Source organism: Thalassophryne amazonica, chromosome 1 (genome assembly GCF_902500255.1).
Source record: "Thalassophryne amazonica chromosome 1, fThaAma1.1, whole genome shotgun sequence".
Lineage (NCBI taxonomy): Eukaryota > Metazoa > Chordata > Actinopteri > Batrachoidiformes > Batrachoididae > Thalassophryne > Thalassophryne amazonica.
This window is the reverse complement of record NC_047103.1, coordinates 42,962,602-42,988,276: the sequence shown is the minus strand read 5'-3', so window position 1 is coordinate 42,988,276 and position 25,675 is coordinate 42,962,602. Positions and strand designations below refer to the sequence as shown.

General features: G+C 40.6%; 1 protein-coding gene and 1 long non-coding RNA gene across 4 annotated transcripts in view; one reads left to right on the top strand and one right to left on the bottom strand.

The window, feature by feature from the left end:
• The window catches only part of gyg1b (glycogenin 1b), a 47,970-nt gene extending 30,021 nt beyond the window's left edge, over window positions 1-17,949 (bottom strand). For 2 of the 3 annotated variants that reach the window (XM_034168725.1, XM_034168731.1), the window contains exons 1-4: window positions 17,872-17,949; window positions 1,093-1,228; window positions 796-970; window positions 556-718 (exon numbers count right to left, since the gene is read on the bottom strand). In XM_034168725.1, the coding sequence (XP_034024616.1) occupies window positions 556-718; window positions 796-970; window positions 1,093-1,228; window positions 17,872-17,878 (481 nt within the window). In that variant the 5' untranslated portion in view covers window positions 17,879-17,949. Of the gene's footprint in view, window positions 1-555; window positions 719-795; window positions 987-1,092; window positions 1,229-17,871 lie in introns of those variants that run through there. The other variant, XM_034168735.1, reaches the window with a different exon arrangement.
• Window positions 8,042-13,303, top strand: LOC117508897. The gene is made up of 3 exons (XR_004560222.1): window positions 8,042-8,051; window positions 11,534-11,545; window positions 12,795-13,303. It is a non-coding gene; the product is annotated as an uncharacterized LOC117508897 (long non-coding RNA).
• Window positions 17,950-25,675: the final 7,726 nt, after the last annotated feature.

Sequence of the window (25,675 nt, the reverse complement as noted above, 5' to 3'; positions counted from 1 at the left end):
TTCGTAACACACTTTCATTGTAAAGATAACTATAAAAGTGTGAAATTTCCCCTTTTTTCTGTTTTTCATACAATATGATCAAAGGACATAATAAGTGCCCGTAGTCTAAGAATCACCCTTACTGTGCAGTCCACTCTTTGAGGACTTGCTAGTCAAAGTGGCCCCATTCATCAAGAACATGTTTTCAGGCATTCATCAAACCAAATATCTGAATGGGTACAAACACCGCGGTAGTATATCACACAAACATGCAGAACGGGTCTGTCATCTAGGGCCCCAAATATGCCATTATGATAAAATGCGACACAAATCACATCACATCACATTGTGTCTTTCCCAAAAGTTCTCAAACTGGAATTCTTGAATTGTCCTTCCTTCTTTTATTATTTTAATTTTTTTTGCATGATGGAGATGAACTTTCTCAAACCTTCCAGTACAATCGATGGCAGATTAACTCCTGAATCTGTGTAGTCACCAACTATGTATCATAAAAACTGGTTCTTTAGTCTGAGAGATTCTGCTAACAGTGATGTATGTAAAAAACTCTAAGCTTACCATCAAAGCTGCCGTGCTGTGTTCCATAGTGAAGCAGTTTGCCATATGTCTCCATGGAAGGACAAAAAACAAACACGCCGGAGTTGAAGCAGTCAGGCCAGCCAGGATCAGGAGCAGCTGACAGTTCCTCTCTGTCAAACAGCTCGTCTATATTTGAAAGCACCTAAGAGACACGCAGAAGGTTACAGAGCCGCCCTTGTTAAACCAAAGATCTTCACTCACTCTGGAGAATTATCTCACCAGAGTGTCTGCGTCCATGAAAACACATTTGGAGTAGTGTGTGAGGGTCCAGCAGTGGAGTTTGGTGAAGGTGACACCCAGGTCAGGCCTCTTCAATAAAGCAAGGTTTGCCTCATCACCACTGTCCATCACATCTACCAGCCGCACCTCATCGTAGATACTGTTCAGCACGGACCTAACGATTCACAAAACTATGGAATGAAACGTCATCAACCATCCAGGAGGAAAACAAGACCTGACATAAAGGCTAATGAGTGCATCTGAGAAATGTTGTACTGTTGGTTGGAGGTTGCTTACTGGCAAGGTTCTGTTACTTGTGGACTAATGAGTGCCACCAGCTTCTTGGATGTGTTGTGGTTATGTAGGGACTTGCCCAAAACCATAGCTCCTCTTGCATAGTTGTCATTCGTAGCCAGCGTCACAAAAGCCTGATCTGTAGCAGAATAAACAGTCCCAATGAAGCTCAGTAAAATGTCTGTGTATATGCACATGCATATTTTAGACCTCAAACTGGAATTTTTGGATAATTGTGATATGTCTTGTATTTGTAGCTACCGTTTTACTTATGAAGGGCAAATTTTCAATGACAACCGACATGCTCAGAGGAAGTTAAAGCATTTTCTTTTTTTGGTGGGGGAGGAGTGGGGGCGGCATTGATTTTAGTGCCAAGCACTTTGTCAAGTTGAATTTTATTTGTGGAGTGTCACGTGATCTGTACAGGCACCTCTAACGTCATCTAGGAAAGACTGTCCACTACCTGCCAAATGTTGTCTTTAAGCAAGAATTTGTCTGCGAGAAAAGATATAAATTTAGATCAAGCTGGTGTGACTGCTGTATCTGGGCCAACATGAGCCCTTTTTGGACACAGTATGACACTTTCAATTAGAGGTGGGCGGATGGATCCTAATATCGATAATATCGATACCAAGGCTGGTATTGATATTGAACGATGCTTATGTAAAAAGATCGATACTCAAGCTTTTTTTCTCTCCTTGCACGCACTGACTGCTGCGTACACAAATTCATCAAAGTCTACTCTCCGTCTGTAAGAGCAGCGCTGCGCTGTGTCACACAACACGGAGCAGCGCACCCTCCTGCCTCTGGTCTTTTGTTGTTGCATCATCATGTGGCTCAGCGGCGCCAGCCAACAGCCATGCAGGTAGGATCAGCCTGACCCGCCCACTCAGCGCTCTCCTCGAGTCAGCCCTCTACCTCAGGAGATTTTGTTTTAAGTTGTGCTGAGTGATATTTTTTTTTTAAACAAAAATATCGATTGTGATAATAAAGTATTTTGTTGTCACGTACAATGTTTGGTGAAATTCTATCCTAGGTCTTTTGGATCCTTTGGATCTATGAAGCTTAAATATGAAAAAGTATCGGTATAAATATCGGCGATACTGGGCCTGTATTTACTTGGTTTCGGATCAATACCAAAATTCCCGGTATCGCCCACCTCTACTTTCAATTTTAATTAACATTTGGGGATGTGTATATATGGTTACAGCTTTGCAAATGTGAAACATTGCTACTTTTCATCCAGTATTGGGTTTTGACCCACCCCCTCACCCACCCATGCAAAAATCATAAATTTGAGCTTTTTCCCCACCATTTTCAGACATTTTAAAGATTAACTGTAAAAAATAACTGACAGATTAATTGATAAATAATTTGTACACTACCAATTTGGTGTAATTTGGCCTGAAAAATCATCTAAAGCTGTGCCAGAATGTACCTTTTCCCACAAAGAGTTTTCAGGAAAAGTTGATCATCTGCCTCTTTTCTCACACCCACTTTTCAATTGACTGACACAACCAAAGCTGCAGTTTCAGATATGTAGCCTAAAAACACCTAATAAAGTTCCAAAAAGTAATGAGTTGAGTCTATTCCATGTTGGCTATGGGGAAAATTCCAAGTGATACAAAGTGGAAATGATGTAAAACAGTCCATTTCCAAAAGCAAATCCAGCAGTTCAACATTTCAGATATCCAAAGGCTCTCCTGCAGAATAAGTTAATTTCTGTGGCATTTTTCCCCCCATTAGCAGCTGACATCAGGTGGGTTAACTAAATTTTTGGTGTTCAAATAAAACATGCAGGAAGACAAACTCAACTAGTTTTTATTAGGGCTGTGAGTAATATGGCAATTACTTTATTACATAGCTGTTGATATTTAATCCATAATTTCTTCATGTAAAAAAATTTTTCAGAGCTCTTTAGAATACTTGTTTCTGCAAATAACAGCACAAAAGAAAGCTATCGGTTTGGCATTTGACAGCTACTTAAAACCATTTTATATCAAATGCACAATTTTTCAGTTTGTTCTACTTTTGCACTTTTACTTCAGTAAAAATTTCAAAGTAGGACTTTTAATGGTAAGAGTATCTACAGAGTGGGGTGCTACTACTTTGAAAAGTATAATATCTGGGTACTTTATCCACAACCCATCAAAACAGGAAAAGGACGTGGTATTTAGCAGTTGTTCACGACTTAATTTTCAAGGCTTTGAGGAAAAATAGAGCCCCTGGTAATAACTAGTGTTAATTAGCTAACAATAATCAACTAAACATTACATATACTGTGCATCTGCAACGTATTCACAATGCTTCACTTTTTCCACATTTTGTTATGTTACAGCCTTATTCTAAAATGGATGAAATTCATTTATTTTTTTTTTTTCAATTTTGACATTTATTAAAATCACATGTACATAATTATTCACAGCCTTTGCCCATGGTGGGATACGTTTGACATATAAGGTCCCACAGTTAGCTGGCTCACAGATCTGGCAACTTGCTTCCGATGGATTGTTTGCTCTTGTGACGCTCTTCCGATCTTTACACGGTTCTATATGTTTCTTTTATTTCTGTTTAACACTTATTTTGGTTTTTAATTGTATCTACACTGAATCTTATTTAACTACAGTCCTGTTGTGAATCGCAAGCGGTTAGCCCCCGCCCCCCGCCATGTCTGTTATTACTGTTTTTACCAGTCTAATACTTCTGTTAGTTTTTCAGTGTAACTACTGTGAATTTTAGGTTGTTAATTTATTCCTGTGTAAATCTTAGGAGTGGCTAATATTTTTGCTAGCAGTTAGCTTGTGTTAGCTAGGTCAACCCCCCCCCCTTAATACTTCTGTTAGTTTTCCAGTGTTAACTGCTGTGAATTTTAGCTCATTACTTTATTCTTGTGTTAGCAGGGGTGGTGGCCAAGTGGTTAATGCGCTTGGTTTCAATTCAGAAGGTTCCGGGTTCAAATCCCACCCCTGCCACATTTCTCCATGTAATGTGGAGTTGCGTCAGGAAGGGCATCCGGCGTAAAACTTGTGCCAATTCAACATGCGGATCCACCATGGATTTGCTGTGGCAACCCCGAGTGCAAACAAGGGAGCAGTCGAAGGGACTTACTTTACTTTATTCTTGTGTTAAATCTTAGGAGTGGTTTACTCTTAGGAGTTTTTTTTCTTCCCCCCACCCCCATTTCTTTTATTACTTTTCCTACCAGTCTATTACTTCTGTTATTTTATCAGTGTAACTGTTGTGAATTTTAGCTCATTAATTTACTCCTGTGTGAACCTTAGGAGTGGTTAACATATTCATTAGTGGTGGGCTCGCGCTTGCTTGGCTATACTCTTGAATTTTCTGGTGGACAAAGTACACTACTTTACACTTTACGTAAATTATGCGTGATGCTGGAAGATAGGGTGGCTCTTTTAGAGAGCCGTGTCCGTAAGCTAGACCAGCTTCTCAAAACTTAGTGGAGATGGATGTTACAGGCACTCCAGATGAGGTTAGTGTTGGGCTGGCTAGCGAGCCCATTAGCATCAGCCTAGAAATGCCGGCTGTGGGGGACAGCTTTCAGACTGTGGTTAGGCGCAGGAAGTCACGTAGGGCTTGGTGCCCGGTTGTGGTACCCTAATCACACTCACCACTGCAAACTGTGAATCAGTTTTCTCCCTTGGATATGCCTGATGTAAGTTCTTTGAGCCCACAGGTGCCTTCCACTCCTATCTCCAGGCCGAAATGCTGGGCTTTAGTGATAGGGGATTCTATCACCCGCAACGTCAGGTTACAGACGCCCACTGACGTTAAATGTATTCCTGGTACCAGAGCTCCCTACATTGCCTCCCATCTTAGGGCGCTGACGCTGCAGAAGGGTAGACAGACAAAGGAGCATGTCACGAGATACAGTCACATAGTTATTCACGTCTGCACCAATGATGTCAGGATGACGCACTCAGAGGTCAAAAAATGGACATAGAGAGGACTTGTGACCTTGCCAGAAAGATGTGTCGGCATCGATTAATAGTCTCTGGTCCCCTTCCCTCCCAGGGTAATGATGAGGCGTTTAGCAGGCTGACATCATTAAACAGCTGGCTGGTGCAGTTTTGTAGACAGCAAGGCTTTAGTTTTATTGATAACTGGACTTCGTTCTGGGGCTGTCATGGCTTGCTGATGCCGGATGGCCTTCACCCTACTGGGGAAGGCACCGCCATCTTGTCTGTGAACATAGATAGAGCTCTACAGGGAGGGCAACATTACGATTTTACAGCAGGCCACGGAGCAGGTGATTAGAGACCCTGCAAGGTTGTGGGTGTGGAATCCGTTAGCTTAGCGGGGAAATTACTGCAGAAAATCCACTGTGGTGATAGTGCAGTTTATCTACCAGGGAGGGAAATTCAACAAGTTGAGATTGTGGCCTGCTTCCGTAGATGTGTCCATAAAAATCATAGAGGGATATGCTTTGCAAACTTAATATGTGTTACTTTATTGGATGATGCTGAAATCAAGGATGGCCCGTTGGCTGTTCCAGCAATATCAAAGATTTCGTGTCTGCTACCTACAACTCACATGGAATGTCTCAAACCTAAACCTACTTCCAGGCATCTTGCTACTCTGGAACCACCCCTAAATCCAAACAGTCCAACTGTCAACCCCACTGAGGTCCTTAGTCTGGGCCTCATTAACATAAGATCACTATCCTCAAAATCATTGTCGATTAAAGATCTAATTATGGATCATCACTTAGATATGATTGGGTTATGTGAAACCTGGCTTAAATCTACAGCCATCCTCCCCTTAAATGAGGCCTGCCCACCGGCATACACATTTAGTCACATCCCTTGTGATGCAAAGCAAGGCGGGGGTGTTGCTGTTATTTATAAATCTAGGTTTAGCTTATTAGCTGTTGGGGGTCACAAATACAACTTGTGTGAGCATCTGATTCTTCACTCTACCCACAGTGCTACCTATTGCCAAGGTCAGAAGAATAAAAATCAGCAGTATTATTTTGTCACTGTATACAGGGTCCCTGGCCCACACACTGAATTCTTAGATGAATTTGGTGCGTTCATCTTGAACTTGTCAACTAGTACAGATAACATTCTGATTATTGGTGACTTTAACATTCATATAAATAAGCCTTCTGATCCCCTCTGCAAATCATTTATGGAAACTGTGGATGCATTAGGATTTCAGCAATGTATTCAGGACTCGAAACACATTAGTAGAAATACCCTGAATTTGATTCTCACACGTGGTATTGCTGTCACGAATATTGACATCATGCCTCTTGTGGTCTCTGATCACTCACTTATTAGGTTTACAATTTCACTGCCGTGTTTAGTGGAACAACAACCTTACATATCACTGCAGTGACGTATCAACTCAACTACGACTGAACTCGAAGTTAGACTGCCTGATATCTTAGCTTCACGTCTGGCAAATGCCCAGTCAGTAGACAGTCATGTGAATAGTTTAAACTCAGCGCTCAAAACTACACTCAACATGATTGCACCACTTTGTTAACCCCCCCCCCCAAAAAAAAAACACAGTCACCTTGGTTCATCACTTGTGTGACCTACAGCATAAGGCTAGAGGTCTATAATGGAAACGGCATAGTTCAAAATTAGAGGTATTCCACCTTGTGTGGCGTTATACTATCTGAGACTATAAGCATGCATTACTGGCTACAAAGCAGACCTATTACTCTGATTTGACCAACAAAAACAAGCATAACTCAAAGTTCTTGTTCAACACGGTGGCATCACTTATACATAGACAACCACCTGTAAGTCGCTCTCCGTTTACAGCACAAGATTTCCTGGATTACTTCAAGAAGAAAATAGAAGATATTAGGTTAAACATATCCCAGCATGGCTTAAACCAGCCACTGCACCCTGCTATTAAGGAGGGTGCCATTACTGAGGTATTACCTAGATTTACAGAATTTGATAGTATCTCATTAGGCGTGCTGACGAAACTCGTAACATCTACAAAAAGCACAACCTGCTTATTCGATCCTATACCAACAAAACTGTTTAAGGAACTGTGGCCCACTCTTGGGCCAGTTGTGCTGGAAATTATTAATATCTCATTAACTTCTGGATCTGTTCCTACATGTTTCAAATGTGCAGTGATTAAACCATCACTTAAGAAATCTAATCTCGACCCTAGTGTATTGAAATACTATAAGCTGATATCAAATCTATCCTTTTGGTTTCATGGCAGCTTTTGGACTACCTTACTGAGAATAACATGTTTGAGCCACTGCAGTCTGCTTTTAGAAAATATCATTCCACAGAGATAGCTCTCACAAAAGTGGTGAATGATCTTGTGCTTGCAATGGATTCGGACACCACTACAGTTCTGGTGCCGTTAGATCTCATCTCAGTGTTGCTTTTGACACTGTGAATCATTATATTCTACTCGATAGACTGGAGAATCATTTTGGGATTACTGGGAGTGCCCTTGCATGGTTGACGTCATACCTGAACAGTAGTTGGCAGCCTTCTTACTGGCCTCTACTGGTGGTTGGCTGTCACTGCGGTATTGCATCACTTCCTGTTCCGGAGCACAGCTGTGTTTTGCTGTATCTGTTAGCTGTTTAATCTGCGTAGTTAGATTGATCTAGATAACTAGATAACGATTTGTTTCACAGTGTAATCTTCACATGCCTTAACTAAAGCACTCCCTCTGCTGAATCACCTCTAAATTATTTACACATTATTCACTTTGTGTGTTTTTAGGAATCTGCTAGCTTAGCGCAGCTACTAGCTCTTAGCGGGTTTAGCATGGCGGCTTCTCCTGTCTCTCCCGCACTTTTCTGCTCTGGGTGTGAAATGTTTAGTTATTCCTCGGCCTCCTTTAGCAGTAATGGTACTTGTAATAAGTGTAGCTTATTCGTAGCTTTGGAGGCCAGGCTGGGCAAATTGGAGACTCGGCTCCGCACCGTGGAAAATTCTACAGCTAGCCAGGCCCCTGTAGTCGGTGCGGACCAAGGTAGCTTAGCCGCCGTTAGTTCCCTTCCAGCAGATCCTGAGCAGCCGGGAAAGCAGGCCGACTGGGTGACTGTGAGGAGGAAGCGTAGCCCTAAACAGAAGCCCCGTGTACACCGCCAACCCGTTCACATTTCTAACCATTTTTCCCCACTCGGCGACACACCCGCCGAGGATCAAACTCTGGTTATTGGCGACTCTGTTTTGAGAAATGTGAAGTTAGTGACACCAGCAACCATAGTCAAATGTCTTCCGGGGGCCAGAGCAGGCAACATTGAAGGAAATTTGAAACTGCTGGCTAAGGCTAAGCGTAAATTTGGTAAGATTGTAATTCACGTCAGCAGTAATGACACCCGGTTACACCAATCAGAGGTCACTAAAATTAATATCGAATCGGTGTGTAACTTTGCAAAAACAATGTCGGACTCTGTAGTTTTCTCTGGGCCCCTCCCCAGTCGGACCGGGAGTGACATGTTTAGCCGCATGTTCTCCTTGAATTGCTGGCTGTCTGAGTGGTGTCCAAAAAATGAGGTGGGCTTCATAGATAATTGGCAAAGCTTCTGGGGAAAACCTGGTCTTGTTAGGAGAGACGGCATCCATCCCACTTTGGATGGAGCAGCTCTCATTTCTAGAAATCTGGCCAATTTTCTTAAATCCTCCAAACCATGACTGTCCAGGGTTGGGACCAGGAAGCAGAGTTGTAGTCTTACACACCTCTCTGCAGCTTCTCTCCCCCTGCCATCCCCTCATTACCCCATCCCCGTAGAGACGGTGCCTGCTCCCAGACCACCAACAACCAGTAAAAATCTATTTAAGCATAAAAATTCAAAAAGAAAAAATAATATAGCACCTTCAACTGCACCACAGACACAGTTAAATGTGGTCTATTAAACATTAGGTCTCTCTTCTAAGTCCTTGTTAGTAAATGATATAATAATTGATCAACATATTGATTTATTCTGCCTTACAGAAACCTGGTTACAGCAGGATGAATATGTTAGTTTAAATAAGTCAACACCCCCGAGTCACACTAACTGCCAGAACGCTCGTAGCACGAGCTGAGGCGGAGGATTAGCAGCAATCTTCCATTCCAGCTTATTAATTAATCCAAAACCCAGACAGAGCTTTAATTCATTTGAAAGCTTGACTCTTAGTCTTGTCCATCCAAATTGGAAGTCCCAAAAACCAGTTTTATTTGTTATTATCTATCGTCCACCTGGTCGTTACTGTGAGTTTCTCTGTGAATTTTCAGACCTTTTGTCTGACTTAGTGCTTAGCTCAGATAAGATAATTATAGTGGGGGATTTTAACATCCACACAGATGCTGAGAATGACAGCTTCAACACTGCATTTAATCTATTATTAGACTCAACTGGCTTTGCTCAAAATGTAAATGAGTCCACCCACCACTTTAATCATATCTTAGATCTTGTTCTGACTTATGGTATGGAAATTGAAGATTTAACAGTATTCCCTGAAAACTCCCTTCTGTCTGATCATTTCTTAATAACATTTACATTTACTCTGATGGACTACCCAGCAGTGGGGAATAAGTTTCATTACACTAGAAGTCTTTCAGAAAGCGCTGTAACTAGGTTTAAGGATATGATTCCTTCTTTATGTTCTCTAATGCCATATACCAACACAGTGCAGAGTAGCTACCTAAGCTCTGAGTGAGATAGAGTATCTCGTCAATAGTTTTACATCCTCATTGAAGACAACTTTGGATGCTGTAGCTCCTCTGAAAAAGAGAGCCTTAAATGAGAAGTGCCTGACTCCGTGGTATAACTCACAAACTCGCAGCTTAAAGCAGATAACCTGTACGTTGGAGAGGAAATGGCATCTCACTAATTTAGAAGATCTTCACTTAGCCTGGAAAAAGAGTCTGTTGCTCTATAAAAAGCCCTCCGTAAAGCTAGGACATCTTTCTACTCATCACTAATTGAAGAAAATAAGAACAACCCCAAGTTTCTTTTCAGCACTGTAGCCAGGCTGACAAAGAGTCAGAGCTCTGTTGAGCCGAGTATTCCTTTAACTTTAACTAGTAATGACTTCATGACTTTCTTTGCTAATAAAATTTTAACTATTAGAGAAAAAATTACTCATAACCATCCCAAAGACATATCTTTGGCTGCTTTCAGTGATGCCGGTATTTGGTTAGACTCTTTCTCTCCGATTGTTCTGTCTGAGTTATTTTCATTAGTTACTTCCTCCAAACCATCAACATGTCTATTAGACCCCATTCCTACCAGGCTGCTCAAGGAAGCCCTACCATTAATTAATGCTTCGATCTTAAATATGTTCAATCTTGTTTGGATGAGTGACAGCTGATGCTGATGACGAGTAACAGCTGTCACTCCCGGTTGCTATGACGCCCTCTTGTGCTTGAAGCCCACACTTCAAGCAGGGCGCCATCTGGTGGTGGTGGGCCAGCAGTACCTCCTCTTCAGCGGACACACAACAAATCTATCTTTATTAGTTGGCTATGTACCACAGGCTTTTAAGGTGGCAGTAATTAAACCATTACTTAAAAAGCCATCACTTGACCCAGCTATCTTAGCTAATTATAGGCCAATCTCCAACCTTCCTTTTCTCTCAAAAATTCTTGAAAGGGTAGTTGTAAAACAGCTAACTGATCATCTGCAGAGGAATGGTCTATTTGAAGAGTTTCAGTCAGGTTTTAGAATTCATCATAGTACAGAAACAGCATTAGTGCAGGTTACAAATGATCTTCTTATGGCCTCAGACAGTGGACTCATCTCTGTGCTTGTTCTGTTAGACCTCAGTGCTGCTTTTGATACTGTTGACCATAAAATTTTATTACAGAGATTAGAGCATGCCATAGGTATTAAAGGCACTGCGCTGCGGTGGTTTGAATCATATTTATCTAATAGATTACAATTTGTTCATGTAAATGGGGAATCTTCTTCACAGACTAAGGTTAATTATGGAGTTCCACAGGGTTCTGTGCTAGGACCAATTTTATTCACTTTATACATGTTTCCCTTAGGCAGTATTATTAGACAGCATTGCTTAAATTTTCATTGTTACGCAGATGATACCCAGCTTTATCTATCCATGAAGCCAGAGGACACACACCAATTAGCTAAACTGCAGGATTGTCTTACAGACAAAGACATGGATGACCTCTAATTTCCTGCTTTTATACTCAGATAAAACTGAAGTTATTGTACTTGGCCCCACAAATCTTAGAAACATGGTGTCTAACCAGATCCTTACTCTGGATGGCATTACCCTGACCTCTAGTAATACTGTGAGAAATCTTGGAGTTATTTTTGATCAGGATATGTCATTCAATGCGCATATTAAACAAATATGTAGGACTGCTTTTTTGCACTTGCGCAATATCTCTAAAATTAGAAAGGTCTTGTCTCAGAGTGATGCTGAAAAACTAATTCATGCATTTATTTCCTCTAGGCTGGACTATTGTAATTCATTATTATCAGGTTGTCCTAAAAGTTCCCTGAAAAGCCTTCAGTTAATTCAAAATGCTGCAGCTAGAGTACTGACAGGGACTAGAAGGAGAGAGCATATCTCACCCATATTGGCCTCTCTTCATTGGCTTCCTGTTAATTCTAGAATAGAATTTAAAATTCTTCTTCTTACTTATAAGGTTTTGAATAATCAGGTCCCATCTTATCTTAGGGACCTCATAGTACCATATCACCCCAATAGAGCGCTTCGCTCTCAGACTGCAGGCTTATTTGTAGTTCCTAGGGTTTGTAAGAGTAGAATGGGAGGCAGAGCCTTCAGCTTTCAGGCTCCTCTCCTGTGGAACCAGCTCCCAATTCAGATCAGGGAGACAGACACCCTCTCTACTTTTAAGATTAGGCTTAAAACTTTCCTTTTTGCTAAAGCTTATAGTTGGGGCTGGATCAGGTGACCCTGAACCATCCCTTAGTTATGCTGCTATAGACTTAGACTGCTGGGGGGTTCCCATGATGCACTGAGTGTTTCTTTCTCTTTTTGCTCTGTATGCACCACTCTGCATTTAATCATTAGTGATTGATCTCTGCTCCCCTCCACAGCATGTCTTTTTCCTGGTTCTCTCCCTCAGCCCCAACCAGTCCCAGCAGAAGACTGCCCCTCCCTGAGCCTGGTTCTGCTGGAGGTTTCTTCCTGTTAAAAGGGAGTTTTTCCTTCCCACTGTCACCAAGTGCTTGCTCACAGGGGGTCGTTTTGACCGTTGGGGTTTTTCCGTAATTTTTGTATGGCCTTGCCTTACAATATAAAGCGCCTTGGGGCAACTGTTTGTTGTGATTTGGCGCTATATAAATAAAATTGATTTGATTTGATTTAGTTCTCACTGTGTTTTGTACTAGGCTGTAGAATCATTTTGGGATTACTGGGAGTGCCCTTGCATGGTTGACGGCATACCTGACCAGTAGTTCTGTGTTTTGTACAATAACACTACCTCTAACCTTAGTGACATGAAATTTGGGGTTCCACAGCGGTCCGTCTTAGGCCCCCTGCTTTTCTCCCATTATATAGCACCCCCTTGTGCACATATTGCAGCGTTATGGGATTACCTTTCACTGCTATGCTGATGATACTCAGTTATACATGCCGATAACTGCTGGTAATCTTATCCACATAAAATCCTTAGAAGATTGCCTTGCATCAGTGAGAATCTGGATGTCTTGCAACTTCCTACTTTTAAACTCTGATAAGACTGAAATGATGGTTATTGGTCCAGTGAGACATCAGCATCAATTTGACCAGTTAAAGCTTAGCCTAAGTTCATGTGCCATATATCACACTGACAAAATGAGGAACCTTGGGGTAATTTTTGATCCTACGTTGTCCTTTGACCTCCACATTAGAAATATTACAAGGACTGCTTTCTTCCACCTGCGAAATATAGCGAAGATTTGTCCCATCCTGCTTATGGGTGATGCTGAGACCCTGATTCATCCCTAAGTCTCTTATAGATTGGACTACTGGAATGTTCTATATTCTGGTTTACCACAGTCCAGCATTAGAGCTCTCCACTTAGTTCAAAATGTGGCTGCCAGACCTTTGACACAAAGCAGAAAGTTTTACCACATTACACCCATTTTTGCATCTCTTCACTAGCTTCCTGTGCCTGTGAGATCAGCTTTTAAGGTTCTGCTATTAGCCTATAAAATCGTTCACAGACTGGCACCTCCCTACTTCGCTGACCTAATTAAACCCAATGTTCTGGCCCAGTCTTTGCGTTCTCAAGGTGCAGGACTACTTTGTGTCCCTTGGGTGAATAAAAAAATCTGTGAGTCACAGAGCTTTCTCTTATCATGCCCCTGTTGTGTGGAATGATCTCCCTGCATCAATAAGTCCAGACTTAAGACGCACTCATTTCCCCTTTCGTATGGCTAGCATACTGGCATAGTATGTTACTATGCTTTTTACTTTTTTAAATTCATTTTATTAGGAAATGGAGCAGGCCGCGGCCTCAACTTTATCTAAATTCTGGGTCTTTTAGTGAAGCTTAGGGCTAGTGGCCAGCAATCACCTTAGTATTTCTTTTGTTTTTCTTCTTGCTTAATGCTGACTAATTATACTGTATTTGTTGTCTTTCTGATGCCCGATTCTGTTTTTTTCTTTTCTCTCTGTTTGAGGTGCAGCTCCATCCAGAGATGGGTGTGGCATCTGTTCCTGAAACCCTCCTGTCCTGTGCACCGGCAACATTTCCTGTATATTCGTTTTGTGAATTCTTCTGTAATTTATGTCTGTAGCATGGCCCAAGTAGAGGGTCACCACTTTGATACTGGTCTGATTGAGTTTTCTTCCTCAGAGGGAGTTTTTCCTTACCACTGTCACCTGTGTCCTTGCTTTGGGGGTTGGTAAGGCTAGACCTTACTTGTGTGAAGCGCCTTGAGGCAGCTTTGTTATGATTTGGCACTATATAAATGAAAATAAATTGAAATTGAAAATTGACAGTTTGACAATGCATGTCAGAGCACAAACCAAGCATGAAGTCAAAGGAATTGTCTGCAGGCCTCTGAGACAGGGTACAGAAACATTTCTGCTGCTTTCAAGATCCCATTGAGTACAGTGGCCTCCATTATCCGTAAATGGAAAAAAGTTTGGATCCACTGGGACTTCATAGAGCTGGCCACCTATCTAAACTGAGCAATCGGGGGAGAAGGGCCTTAGTCAGGGAGGCGACCAAGAACCAATGGTCACTCTGTCAGAGTGCCAGCATTCCTCTGTGGAGAGAGGAGAACCTTCCAGAAGGATATTCATCTCTGCAGCAATCCACCAATCAGGCCTGTATGGTAGAGTGGCCAGACGGAAGCCACTCCTTCGTAAAAGACATGTGGCAGCCCGCCTGGAGTTTGCCAAAAGGAACTTGAAGAACTCTCAGACAATGAGGAACAAAATTCTCTGGTCTGACAAGACAAAGATTGAACTCTGGAGGAAACCAGGCTCCACTCATAACCTAGCCAATACCATCCCTACAGTGACGCATGGTGGTGGCAGCATCATGCTGTGGAGGATGTTTTTCAGTGGCAGGAACTGGGAGACTAGTCAGGATTGAGGGAAAGATGAATGCAACAATGTACAGAGACATCCTGGATGAAAACCTGCTCCAGAGCGCTCTTGACCTCAAACTGGGGCGACAGTTCATCTTTCAGCAGGACAGTGACCCGAAGCACACAGCCAAGATATCAAAGGAGTGGCTTCAGGACAACTCTGTGAATGTCCTTGAGTGGCCCAGCCGAGCCCAGACCTGAATCCAATTGAATATCTCTGAAGAGATCTGAAAATGTCTGTGCACCAATGAAAGCTTGAGAAGTGCTGCTAAGAGGAATGGACAAAACTGCCCAAAGATAGGTGCACCAAGCTTATGGCATCATATTCAAGAAGACTTGATCATCATCAGTAAGGTACTGAGCAACGGGTGTGAATTAGGCCTGCAAAGTTTAGGCGGTTTATCCGGTATACGGAATAACTTTGGCCAACAGTAGAGATTTGGACTCCACTGACTAATTGCGATAATGGCTGTGGAGTTTTTTGATCCAGGAAAACTACTCTGTGAAGCGGCTATGTGTGTGTGTGAACCAGTTTGCTGCAGGGGGAAGGGTGTTCTGAGCTGAGGTGACTCTCACTGCTGTTCATGTAAGTTTGTGAGACGCCTGTTCTGTTGCTGATATTTGCAAAGCCCCGTTGTTTATTTATTTCAGCGGACACACTGTAGGAAGGCAGAGGCTCCGTCACGTCTTGGATCAAACATTTGAGAAAGCGCCACATTAAATAACACAATGATTTCTTTAACTGGAGCAGAAAAACAAAATTAGCCAGGTAACGTCAATTTCCCCAGACTGACTTCAGATATGGGTAAATTAAGTATTTTTTATAAAATGTTTTGGTGGTTTTGTGTTGAGTTTTGTAAATGAGGAAGTGACCGTCCTGAAAGGGCTTCATGTATTCAGAGCGGGTGTGCCATCTAGTGTTCAAGAGATGAAATGTCAGCCGCAGACCATAAATTTATTTAATTCTTTCACCAAACATCAAATCTAGGCTTGCATCTTAGATGTACCTTCTGGCAAATTGTACCAGTTGTTTTGAGATCTGCACAATAAATGTTTTCAAAATTACATTTTATCTGTTTTTATTTTTTTGCTGTCATTTTTATTTATTTATTTTGATCAATTTACTTTTGCTAAGGGACCCATTCAGAAACACATTATGACTTATGTTTATATCACAGTATATACCATTACTGTGAAGGGATTTAATTTATACCACAATATGAATTTTAGGTCAGGTTAGGTTTTATTTATTTATTTATTTATTTATTACAAAAAAAAAATCATGTTGTCATTATAGGCTGTTGTGAGTAGAATTTTTCAGGAAAAATGAATTTACTCCATTTTGGAATAACATAAAAAGTGGAAAAAGTGAAGTGCTGTGAATACTTTCCGGATGCACGGTATTATACCTTGGTTTTCATGACAAGAATGAGGCGACTGACAGCTAATTTCATGCAAATTTAGTCACATTATATTAACATTATTTTCAAAGATAACTAATGCAGTAAAGTTAAAGGTTTCTGTCATTTATTGATAATGATATGTTAATGCTAATGATAATGTTATATCCTTAAATGCATTGGTGTTTTGACGTCAGGCCCATGTTTCTAGGAATGGCATTTATGCAAAAATATGCTAATATGGTGGAGGGGGCTGAATGATGGAGTGATAGAGGCTTTGCCAAAGCACAACCTTGGAGAGCTTTTATGGAATTACAAGAAGTGAAAATTATTTTCAACTCATTCTGAAACTTGGTGGGACAAGTTAGACTATGGTGTACCTTAGTACATTATCTGGTGTACATTATCTGTAGTGTTGTACATTATCTGGGACTTTGTGAATTTTTAACAACACCTCCAATGATATCTAATTCTCAAAGGTGAGTATGGAAATAAGTGAATTTGCACACTATGGTTTATCATGTAACAAAATTTTTAATCAACAGTATATACAATATGTAGAAATTCAGCCGATTTTCATGAAAAATTGGTCATAAAACAAAGTAATGCGCAAAAATTTGTACATATCCCACAGTGGATTAGTGGTTAGCATTGATGCCTCACAGCAAGAAGGTTGTGGGATCATTTCCCACCCTTTCTGTGTGGAGTTTGCATGTTGTCTGCATGGGTTTCCTCTTGGCACTCTGGTGTCCTCCCACAGTCAAAAACATGTAGTGGAACATCTACCAAGGACAGCAGATGGAAATTACTCGATGGCTATAATGGCTTGTTTACGTCACTATATGGTGATGTCCATAAACGTGTATTGTCCCTTCACAAATACATAAAATGAAGTATGCTCCCAGGGAGGTGACGACAAGATGGCGGATCATCTATACAGAAAACAGGGTGTGAAGTCACCTTTTTGTTATTGTTATTGTAAATCTAACCGGAACCAAAATGGAAAGTCATGTTTCTGAATGTTAAATGTGAAATGGTTGTTGCACATGCACACAGAAATTCGTAGGAAAATGCTTCAAAAATCACACCTCAACGTTTCGTATCATATACGAAATGCATCACCGGAAAACTAATTTTTCTGGCATGCCCACATGGCCTGAGGAAGAGAGGTGGTGAGACAATAGCTCCATGAAGACAAAACCAAACTTTTATCTTTGTAAGAAACCTGTTGATCTGTATAACTTGCTGAAAAGCATAGATAGTGCTTCCTTTAAGAAGGTGGTGCAGTGGATCACTGCTGCCTTACAGCAAGAATGTTGATGGATTAAAATCCACCAATGCCCACTTCCTTTCATTGTGTTTGCATGTTCTCATGTCTGCTGGTGTTTCTGCTGCATGCTCCAGTTTGCTCTCGCCATCAATCAATCAATAAATAAATAAATAAAAATAAAAAACTTTGTTCATCAAGTGTGGGGAAAATGTGAGGATCCTGTTGTAAAAAAAAAAAAAAAAAATACTGTCTGGAAACTGCAAGGATATTATGAGTAGACTCATTTAATTAAACCCCCTAAAAAAAAATAACTGTATTAAACTACTTTAAGCCAAGTATGAAGGGATATAAAAGTTTATTCACAGTTAAAAGGCAGTTATCCTAAATAAAATGCAGAAATAAGTCCAGTGTAGCATCTGGTGAATCGAATATCAAAATAGTGTATTTTCCTGATGGCAAAAGTAACCGAACAGCAGAGTTATTGTTTTTGTTTTCCTCTACATAAAGCAATTGAGAGCACAGATTAAGTTACTGATTTAAATTTCATTTAGTTATCATATCTGTGCAAAGCAGCAGCAGAATATTAAAATGTCACATACCAGCCATGAGTGAAGAGAAGTCGAAGCTACTTTGTAGCCTGGACTTAAACGCACCTCAACTTCTCTCTCAGGAAAGAACAGACGGGACGGCGCGCGCGATTATTTATAGAAACGTGTCGGTCAGGGAGCGTCACGTGATCCGTGAGGACACGCCCACCTGCTCCCCGAGCGAGCCTCCGGGTCACCCAGTTCACCCGCCAGACAGCTTTGAAAGTGCGTTTTGTGAGTGTAAAAAATAACGTCGAGGTTTTGGTATCGTTTGTGCACCTCGTGGACTCGCACACAATTTTACAAACCCAGAACAGCTTTATTAAAGAGCCCCACGATGAGCTGTAGACGGTGAGGACACCATTTTCTCTGCATTTAGTTGGTGTTTTGTCGCCACCTTGTGGAAATGACAGCGTGCTAAAGCCCATAATAGGGTCATGTCATTTTTATCTCCTACCTCCACCAAAAAAAAGAAAAAATGTTTGACTGAACAAGCAAAAAAAAAAAAAAACTGCATTTTGTGGTATTTATATGTGTTGATAATTAAAACATCTACCTTTACTGTGCTAAAGTCATACACTAATGTCAGCTCAAGACTAGAATTAAAAACAATCAGCCTTTTGGCACCGTAAGGCAGTTCACCAAAAAGAATTCATGTTTATACGTAAAATCCACAATCTTTATCGTAACTGATTTAATATTTGGAATGTTCTCCTTCTTCTTGAAGCCTCTTGGTATGTTACACCTGTCAGGTGGAAGGGGTTATGTTGGCAAAGGTGAAGAGCTCATGAACACAAATTTTAACAAATTACTAAACAGATTATTAGAGAAATAAAGCTTTTGGTGTCATAGTAAAAGTATTCGGTCTTTTAGTTACACTCATGAAGTGAAAACAAATGTCTTGCATTGTTGTTGGTTATATAATGATCAATTTAAGTTAATTTTTCTTGCAAAATAGATCATTGTGAAAAGTTGTGCATTGAGAGTAATATGTCGAAACTGAACTCATTTGACCACTGAGTTAATGCAGATAAAATAGGGCAAAATAGGGCACTGCAGTCTCGTTTGAACCCTGTGTGATATTGCGGGATTTGACCACTTATGGGGACAGCCGGTCCCGTTGTGCAATATAAACACAGCATAACTTCACATGGAAAATGGTGTACTGTTTTGTTTTCAGCTGCAATCACCGAAGCAGTCGCGAAAAGCTTTTTTTTTTTCAGTTCCAGTGGAGAAGCAAAGACAAGGCGAATGGGAGACATCGTGTCTAGGGTTGGGTATCGAGAACCGGTTCTTTTCGAGTCTCATTAGGAAATGATTACATCCACCAACATCAATAGTCTTTTTGCTTAACGATTCCCTTATTGGTCCTTCAGAGCAGCTGTTGTTTTTGAGGTTGTTTGTCGGGAAAATGGTCATTCCTCAACGTTGACTACAGACCCTGCAGCGGCTCTGTAATCAACTGTTTCTGCAGCGCGACACCACTTTGATGCGTGAACCAATGAAGCAATGCTTCGATTCACTAGTTCATTGGTTCTTTGATTTGCTGCTCTTCAGAAACTGCAAGTTTCTTAACCCCTCTCAAAGCCATTAAAATATTGTGAGTCACTTTTGTGTGGATTAAAGTCACTAACTGGGACTCTTGTTTTGTTGCAGTCAAGAAACGAGAATCGTCCTCTGTTCCATTGGCACAGCTCCAAACGCTGCGTGGCTCTCTGCCGAGACAGTCTGGTTGGAATTAATAACTTCAAAATGAATCGCTGCTTTAAATAAAATGACACCTCTTACAAATGCTGTAATACAGACAAGAAACTACAATCGACTAAAACATTTTTTCATCCCAAAATGAGACGTCCTGCATTCTTTATCAATTACATCCTGACGTGCTGTAAGAGCTGAGCTCAGATGTATGGAAAGACATGCCAGTAATGTCTGAAAGGAAATGCTTTTGACAATAACTACAGATTTTGTTTATTTGTATTTATGTCCAGAGTTCAAGGATCCACCATGTAGAGTTTATTATGTCCAAAGTTTAAGGTCCAGTGACCAATTTCATATTTATTTACTTTAAGACTCAATAAAATGTTGTTCAATTTCAATTCAATTTCAAATTAATCGGCTTATAAAGTGCCAGATCACAACAAAAGCGATCTCAAGGCACCTCACATAGAACAGTTCAACATAAAAAAATTTAAATAAATAAATAAAATTTAAAAAAATTCAAATACATAATTAAAAACAGAAGTAAAAGAATAAAAGAGATAAAAAATAAAAACTATTCATAAGAAAGAGAATAAAATCGGCGTTAAGTCTTGACTTAACAATGTCCACACCGACTGCCTCACAGTCACAGGAAGACCGTTCCACAGAGCAGGTGACGATAAGAAAAAGCTCTTTGACCCGCTAACATAGAAAACCTGTAAAGCCTGCTTTTAGTACACAAAAAATTCACAAGAGGTATTGATAAGGGAATCGATAAGGAATCGGATCGATAAGCGGAAAATCAAAAATAAAATCTTATCGATACCCATCCCTAATCATGTCGGTAAGTGTTAGCCTACACAGCTAACCAGAGTAGCTACATTCTCTCACCTTCAAAACCGCCTTGACATATTTGTACTCCGGGTCATAAGCAAACCGCAACACATGTCCACTTTCCCACTGCATCGTCACTTTTTCTTTGCATTTTCACTTTGTTTGCATGTAATTTGCGCAAAAACTCAGAGAAAATGCCATGTTTTTTTCCCTGGAAGTAGTGAAATTCAGTGGTGGGCACAGATAACCAAAACATTAACTTCGATAACAGATAATCAGATAACTGAAAAGTTATCTTTGATAAAGATAAAATGATAAACCACCCAAAAATGTATCAGAAGTTACATATAACCGATAAATTCCAGTATTGTCTCTGTTACACTTTCAACTACTAACAAGCTGATTTTGAGTTTTAACACCACAATTATTTCTGGTAGCATCAAAAACAACAACAGACCCAAACAATGAACCAGCACTTCTGTCTTTGAACATCTTGCCCCCTGCTGGAAGCTCCTGTTTACTACATGGCTTCCAGCACAAAAGCAACTCAGAGGAGCCATGAAGCTCAACTCTCTATTCAGTCACAATGCTTCCGTCAGGCCGAGGTCTTGGAAAATAAAGCAATGCTGAGTTGTGGTTTGGTATAGAAATAAAATGAATACTGATAGAATAATGCCATTAATGTCAATTCTGTCATTTGTACAAAGTTAAAATATAACATATATCTTTTAATGTTGAATAATGCACTAATTCTGAAGTTTTGTAACAAACACAGACAGATCGCAAAGGATTCTGGGTAAAATGTGCCTCTGCTAAAGACTGATTGGTTGAGTCATTCATTTTGTAAACCAACACATTAATGTGATGTGTGTCGTGTGTTGGTGTTTACAGATAAATTTGGACAGCTCTGTGACGTCTGGCATTTAAATTAATGTAAGGAAATGAATATACACTGCATCTGGAAAGCATTCACCATGCTTCACTTTTTCCACATTTTGTTATACACTCAACAAAAATATAAACGCAACACTTTTGGTTTTGCTCCCATTTTGTAAGAGATGAACTCAAAGATCTAAATCTTTTTCCACATACACAATATCACCATTTCTCTCAAATATTGTTCACAAACCAGTCTAAATCTGTGATAGTGAGCACTTCTCCTTTGCTGAGATAATCCATCCCACCTCACAGGTGTGCCATATCAAGATGCTGATTAGACACCATGATTAGTGCACAGGTGTGCCTTAGACTGCCCACAATAAAAGGCCACTCTGAAAGGTGCAGTTTTATCACACAGCACAATGCCACAGATGTCGCAAGATTTGAGGGAGCGTGCAATTGGCATGCTGACAGCAGGAATGTCAACCAGAGCTGTTGCTCGTGTATTGAATGTTCATGTCTCTACCATAAGCCGTCTCCAAAGTCGTTTCAGAGAATTTGGCAGTACATCCAACCAGCCTCACAACCGCAGACCACGTGTAACCACACCAGCCCAGGACCTCCACATCCAGCATGTTCACCTCCAAGATCGTCTGAGACCAGCCACTCGGACAGCTGCTGAAACAATCGGTTTGCATAACCAAAGAATTTCTGCACAAACTGTCAGAAACCATCTCAGGGAAGCTCATCTGCATGCTCGTCGTCCTCATCGGGGTCTCGACCTGACTCCAGTTCGTCGTCGTAACCGACTTGAGTGGGCAAATGCTCACATTCACTGGCGTTTGGCACATTGGAGAGGTGTTCTCTTCACGGATGATGCGAAGGAGATGTGTTGCACTGCATGAGGCAAATGGTGGTCACACCAGATACTGACTGGTATCCCCCCCCCCCCAATAAAACAAAACTGCACCTTTCAGAGTGGCCTTTTATTGTGGGCAGTCTAAGGCACACCTGTGCACTAATCATGGTGTCTAATCAGCATCTTGATATGGCACACCTGTGAGGTGGGATGGATTATCTCAGCAAAGGAGAAGTGCTCACTATCACAGATTTAGACTGGTTTGTGAACAATATTTGAGGGAAATGGTGATATTGTGTATGTGGAAAAAGTTTTAGATCTTTGAGTTCATCTCATACAAAATGGGAGCAAAACCAAAAGTGTTGCGTTTATATTTTTGTTGAGTATATTACAGGCTTATTCCAAAATGGATGAAATTATTTTTTTTTCCTTAAAATTCTACACACAGTACTCCATAATTACAGTTTTTATATGTTGTTTGTTTGTTTTGTTTTTTTTTTTAGAATTTTGTAAATTTATTAAAAATAAAATAAAATAACCCCCTAAGAAATCACATGTACGTAAGTATTCACAGCCTTTGCCATGAAGCTCAAAATTGAGCTCAGGTGCATCCTGTTTCCACTGACCATCCTTTACATGGTTCTACTGCTTAACTGGAGTCCACCTGGGGTAAATTATGTTTATTGGACATGATTTGTAAAGACACACACCTGTCTATAAGGTCCCACAGTTGACAGTACATGTCAGAGCACAAACCAAGCATGAAGTCAAAGGAATTATTTGTAGACCTCCAAGACAGGATTGTCTGGTGGCACAAATCTGGGTAAAGGTACAGAAACAAAATAAACTGTGCTGCTTTGACGGTCCCATTGAGCACAGTGGTCTCCATCATCCATAAATGGAAAAAGTTTAGATCCACCAGGACTCGTCCTACAGCAGGCCACCCATCTAAACTGAGCAATCAGGGGATAAGGGCCTTAGTCAGGGAAGTGACCAAGAACCCGATGGTCACTCTGTCAGAGCTCCAGCATTCTTCTGTGGAGAGAGGACAACCATCCAGAAGGACAACCATCTTTGCAGCAGTCCACCAATCAGGCCAAAAGCCACCTGAAGGACTCCAAAAAACTTTGGTCATGTTGACATTATGGGGTGTTGCGAGTAGAATTTTGAGGGAAAACGTATTTATTCAATGTTGGAATAAAGTTGTAACATAACAAAATGCAGAAAATGTGAAGCTCTATGAATACTTTCTGGATGCATTGTATAGCTTTCATAGCCATCTGTCAGCGTGTAATAACTTGCAACAACAAATCAGTGTGTTTCATGAGCCCAGAATGAGTCTGTCTTATCTACATGAGATACATAAATTTTTGCATCCCTTGTGGAGGCCATCATGTTGCAATGCCATGTTGACATGGTAGCCCAAAGGGATATAGTTACTCCAGTTCACATTTGGCAGCGCGGCCTGGAGACTGAAGGAAAAAGAAGAGGAATCAGTGGTTGCTGTTTGCTGTTGCAGACCAAGTTTGAGAACCCTTATTTTTGTGAAATGGAGGATCATACGTATTGCTTTGCACAACGGAAGGCAAGGGAGCATGAATCCCCACCACCAAAGAAGTGTAAAGATGAAGGGAAACGGTGGAATTCTCCCGACTGCATATAGGTGCTTACGTACCGCCATAGGGAGTGCATTATTAGTTTTTACTTGAATTTTCTTTGTAACCTGTGGTATATTCAGAAAACTAGCGCTAGGATTTCTTTTTAAAACACCCCATCTAAATAAGAGTGAATAAGCACAAAGTAGTGGCAAATACATCCAAGTTATTCAGCTTCCATGTGATGGTCAGCAGTTTTGGTCAGCTGTTTCAAATCTCGTGTCCACTTCACAGCTCCCCCGTTGCGATCATGAACAGAGCTGTCTGCAATCATCACCCGCCATCGCTTTCTCTCTGTCTCATCGTGTTCACACTTCTCCAAAATCTGATAAATTTGTGTGGCTTTCTCTGCGAGACTCAGCAGCTCCAGGTGTAGTTTTCCACTGCAGGGCACGCCTGTTCCAGCGACGATGTTTCTTCAGCTGTGGGACCATCATGTTCCTGAAACTTTTTTAATCAATATATTTTATTGAACCATATAAGAGGAGTACGGTGCCTTAGTGGTTAGCACTGTTGCCTCACATCAAGAAGCTTGTGGGATTACATCCCACCTGGTACTTTTTGTGTGCAGTCTACATTTTCGTGGTGGTTATCATTTTCATGTGGGTTCCCTCCAGCTTCCCCCCGGTTCCAAAGACCATGCATGTTCTGTGAACTGAAAACTTTAAATTGACTGTAGGTGTGCGTGAACATGTGAATGAGTTTCTGTCTATATGTGGCCTTGCAATATATGGGCATCATGTCCAGGATGTACCCTACCTCACGCTCTATGTCTTCCTAGGATAGGCTGCGGCCCCCACATGACCCTTAATTGGAGTGAGCAAACAATATGAATCATCAGTGTTGTATAAAGTACTGGAAAATCACACTTAAGTAAAAGTACAGATACCCATTAAAAAAATGTCTTTGGTAGTAGTTCAAGTCACTGATTGAAATGCAACTCAAGTAAAAGTCTTAAAGTATCTAGTATTTATTGTACTTAAGTATGACAAGTAATGGACAACTAAATGTACTCAAGTATTGAAAGTAAAAGTACAAGTAAATGTTAATAATCAAAAACGGACTGATTTTTTATATTACAAAGTTTTATCTAGGCTTGTAAATGACTGGTAGTATTAGTCAAAATACTGAAAATTGTGCACATCACACAAAAACACTTCAGAAACAAGGTTTCAAAACCTAAATGAGAGTAGGCTACTCACTAGGTGTTCACAGGAAAGTTATTTATTTCTGTATGTATTTATTTATTTTCATTGTTACATGGTTTTATCTTTTCTGTTGTGTTTTGTTTCATTAGGTTCTTTTTGTCTCTCTAAAACTGTTTTGTAACAGTATGTCAATTATTATTGACTATTATTGTCTATTATGTAGACTATTATTGTTTTTGCTATTATTATTAATATATAAATTAAAAAATTTTTAAAAAAATTACAATTTGACTCTTACGACAACAAACGCTGAGCCATTAATTATACAGAAAACAAATCAACACAAAGTGCTGATGCGAACATCTTAATGCTAACTAACATTGAAAACGCCATAGACATGCTAACGCGTTAGCATCGGTCCCGTTTTTAAGTTATAAAATACATCTATCAACTGTTTCAGAAAACCATAACAGGTCCGTTTAACATAAAAATATTAAATATTACTCACAGACATATGGGTTTTAGCGGGGAAAAATAAGGATAAAGCGATAAACGAACCCACGAATCGTAGGTCGAAGCACTGCTTCGATTGGTTCAAGGTTCAACGCAAAGTCGCGCTGCAGAAAAGTTTATTACAGACCTGCTGCTGGTCTGTAATCAATGTAGAGAAATTATCATTTTCCTGACAAACACCCCCCCAAGTGCACAACTGCAAAAAAGCCTACCGGACATGCCTCATG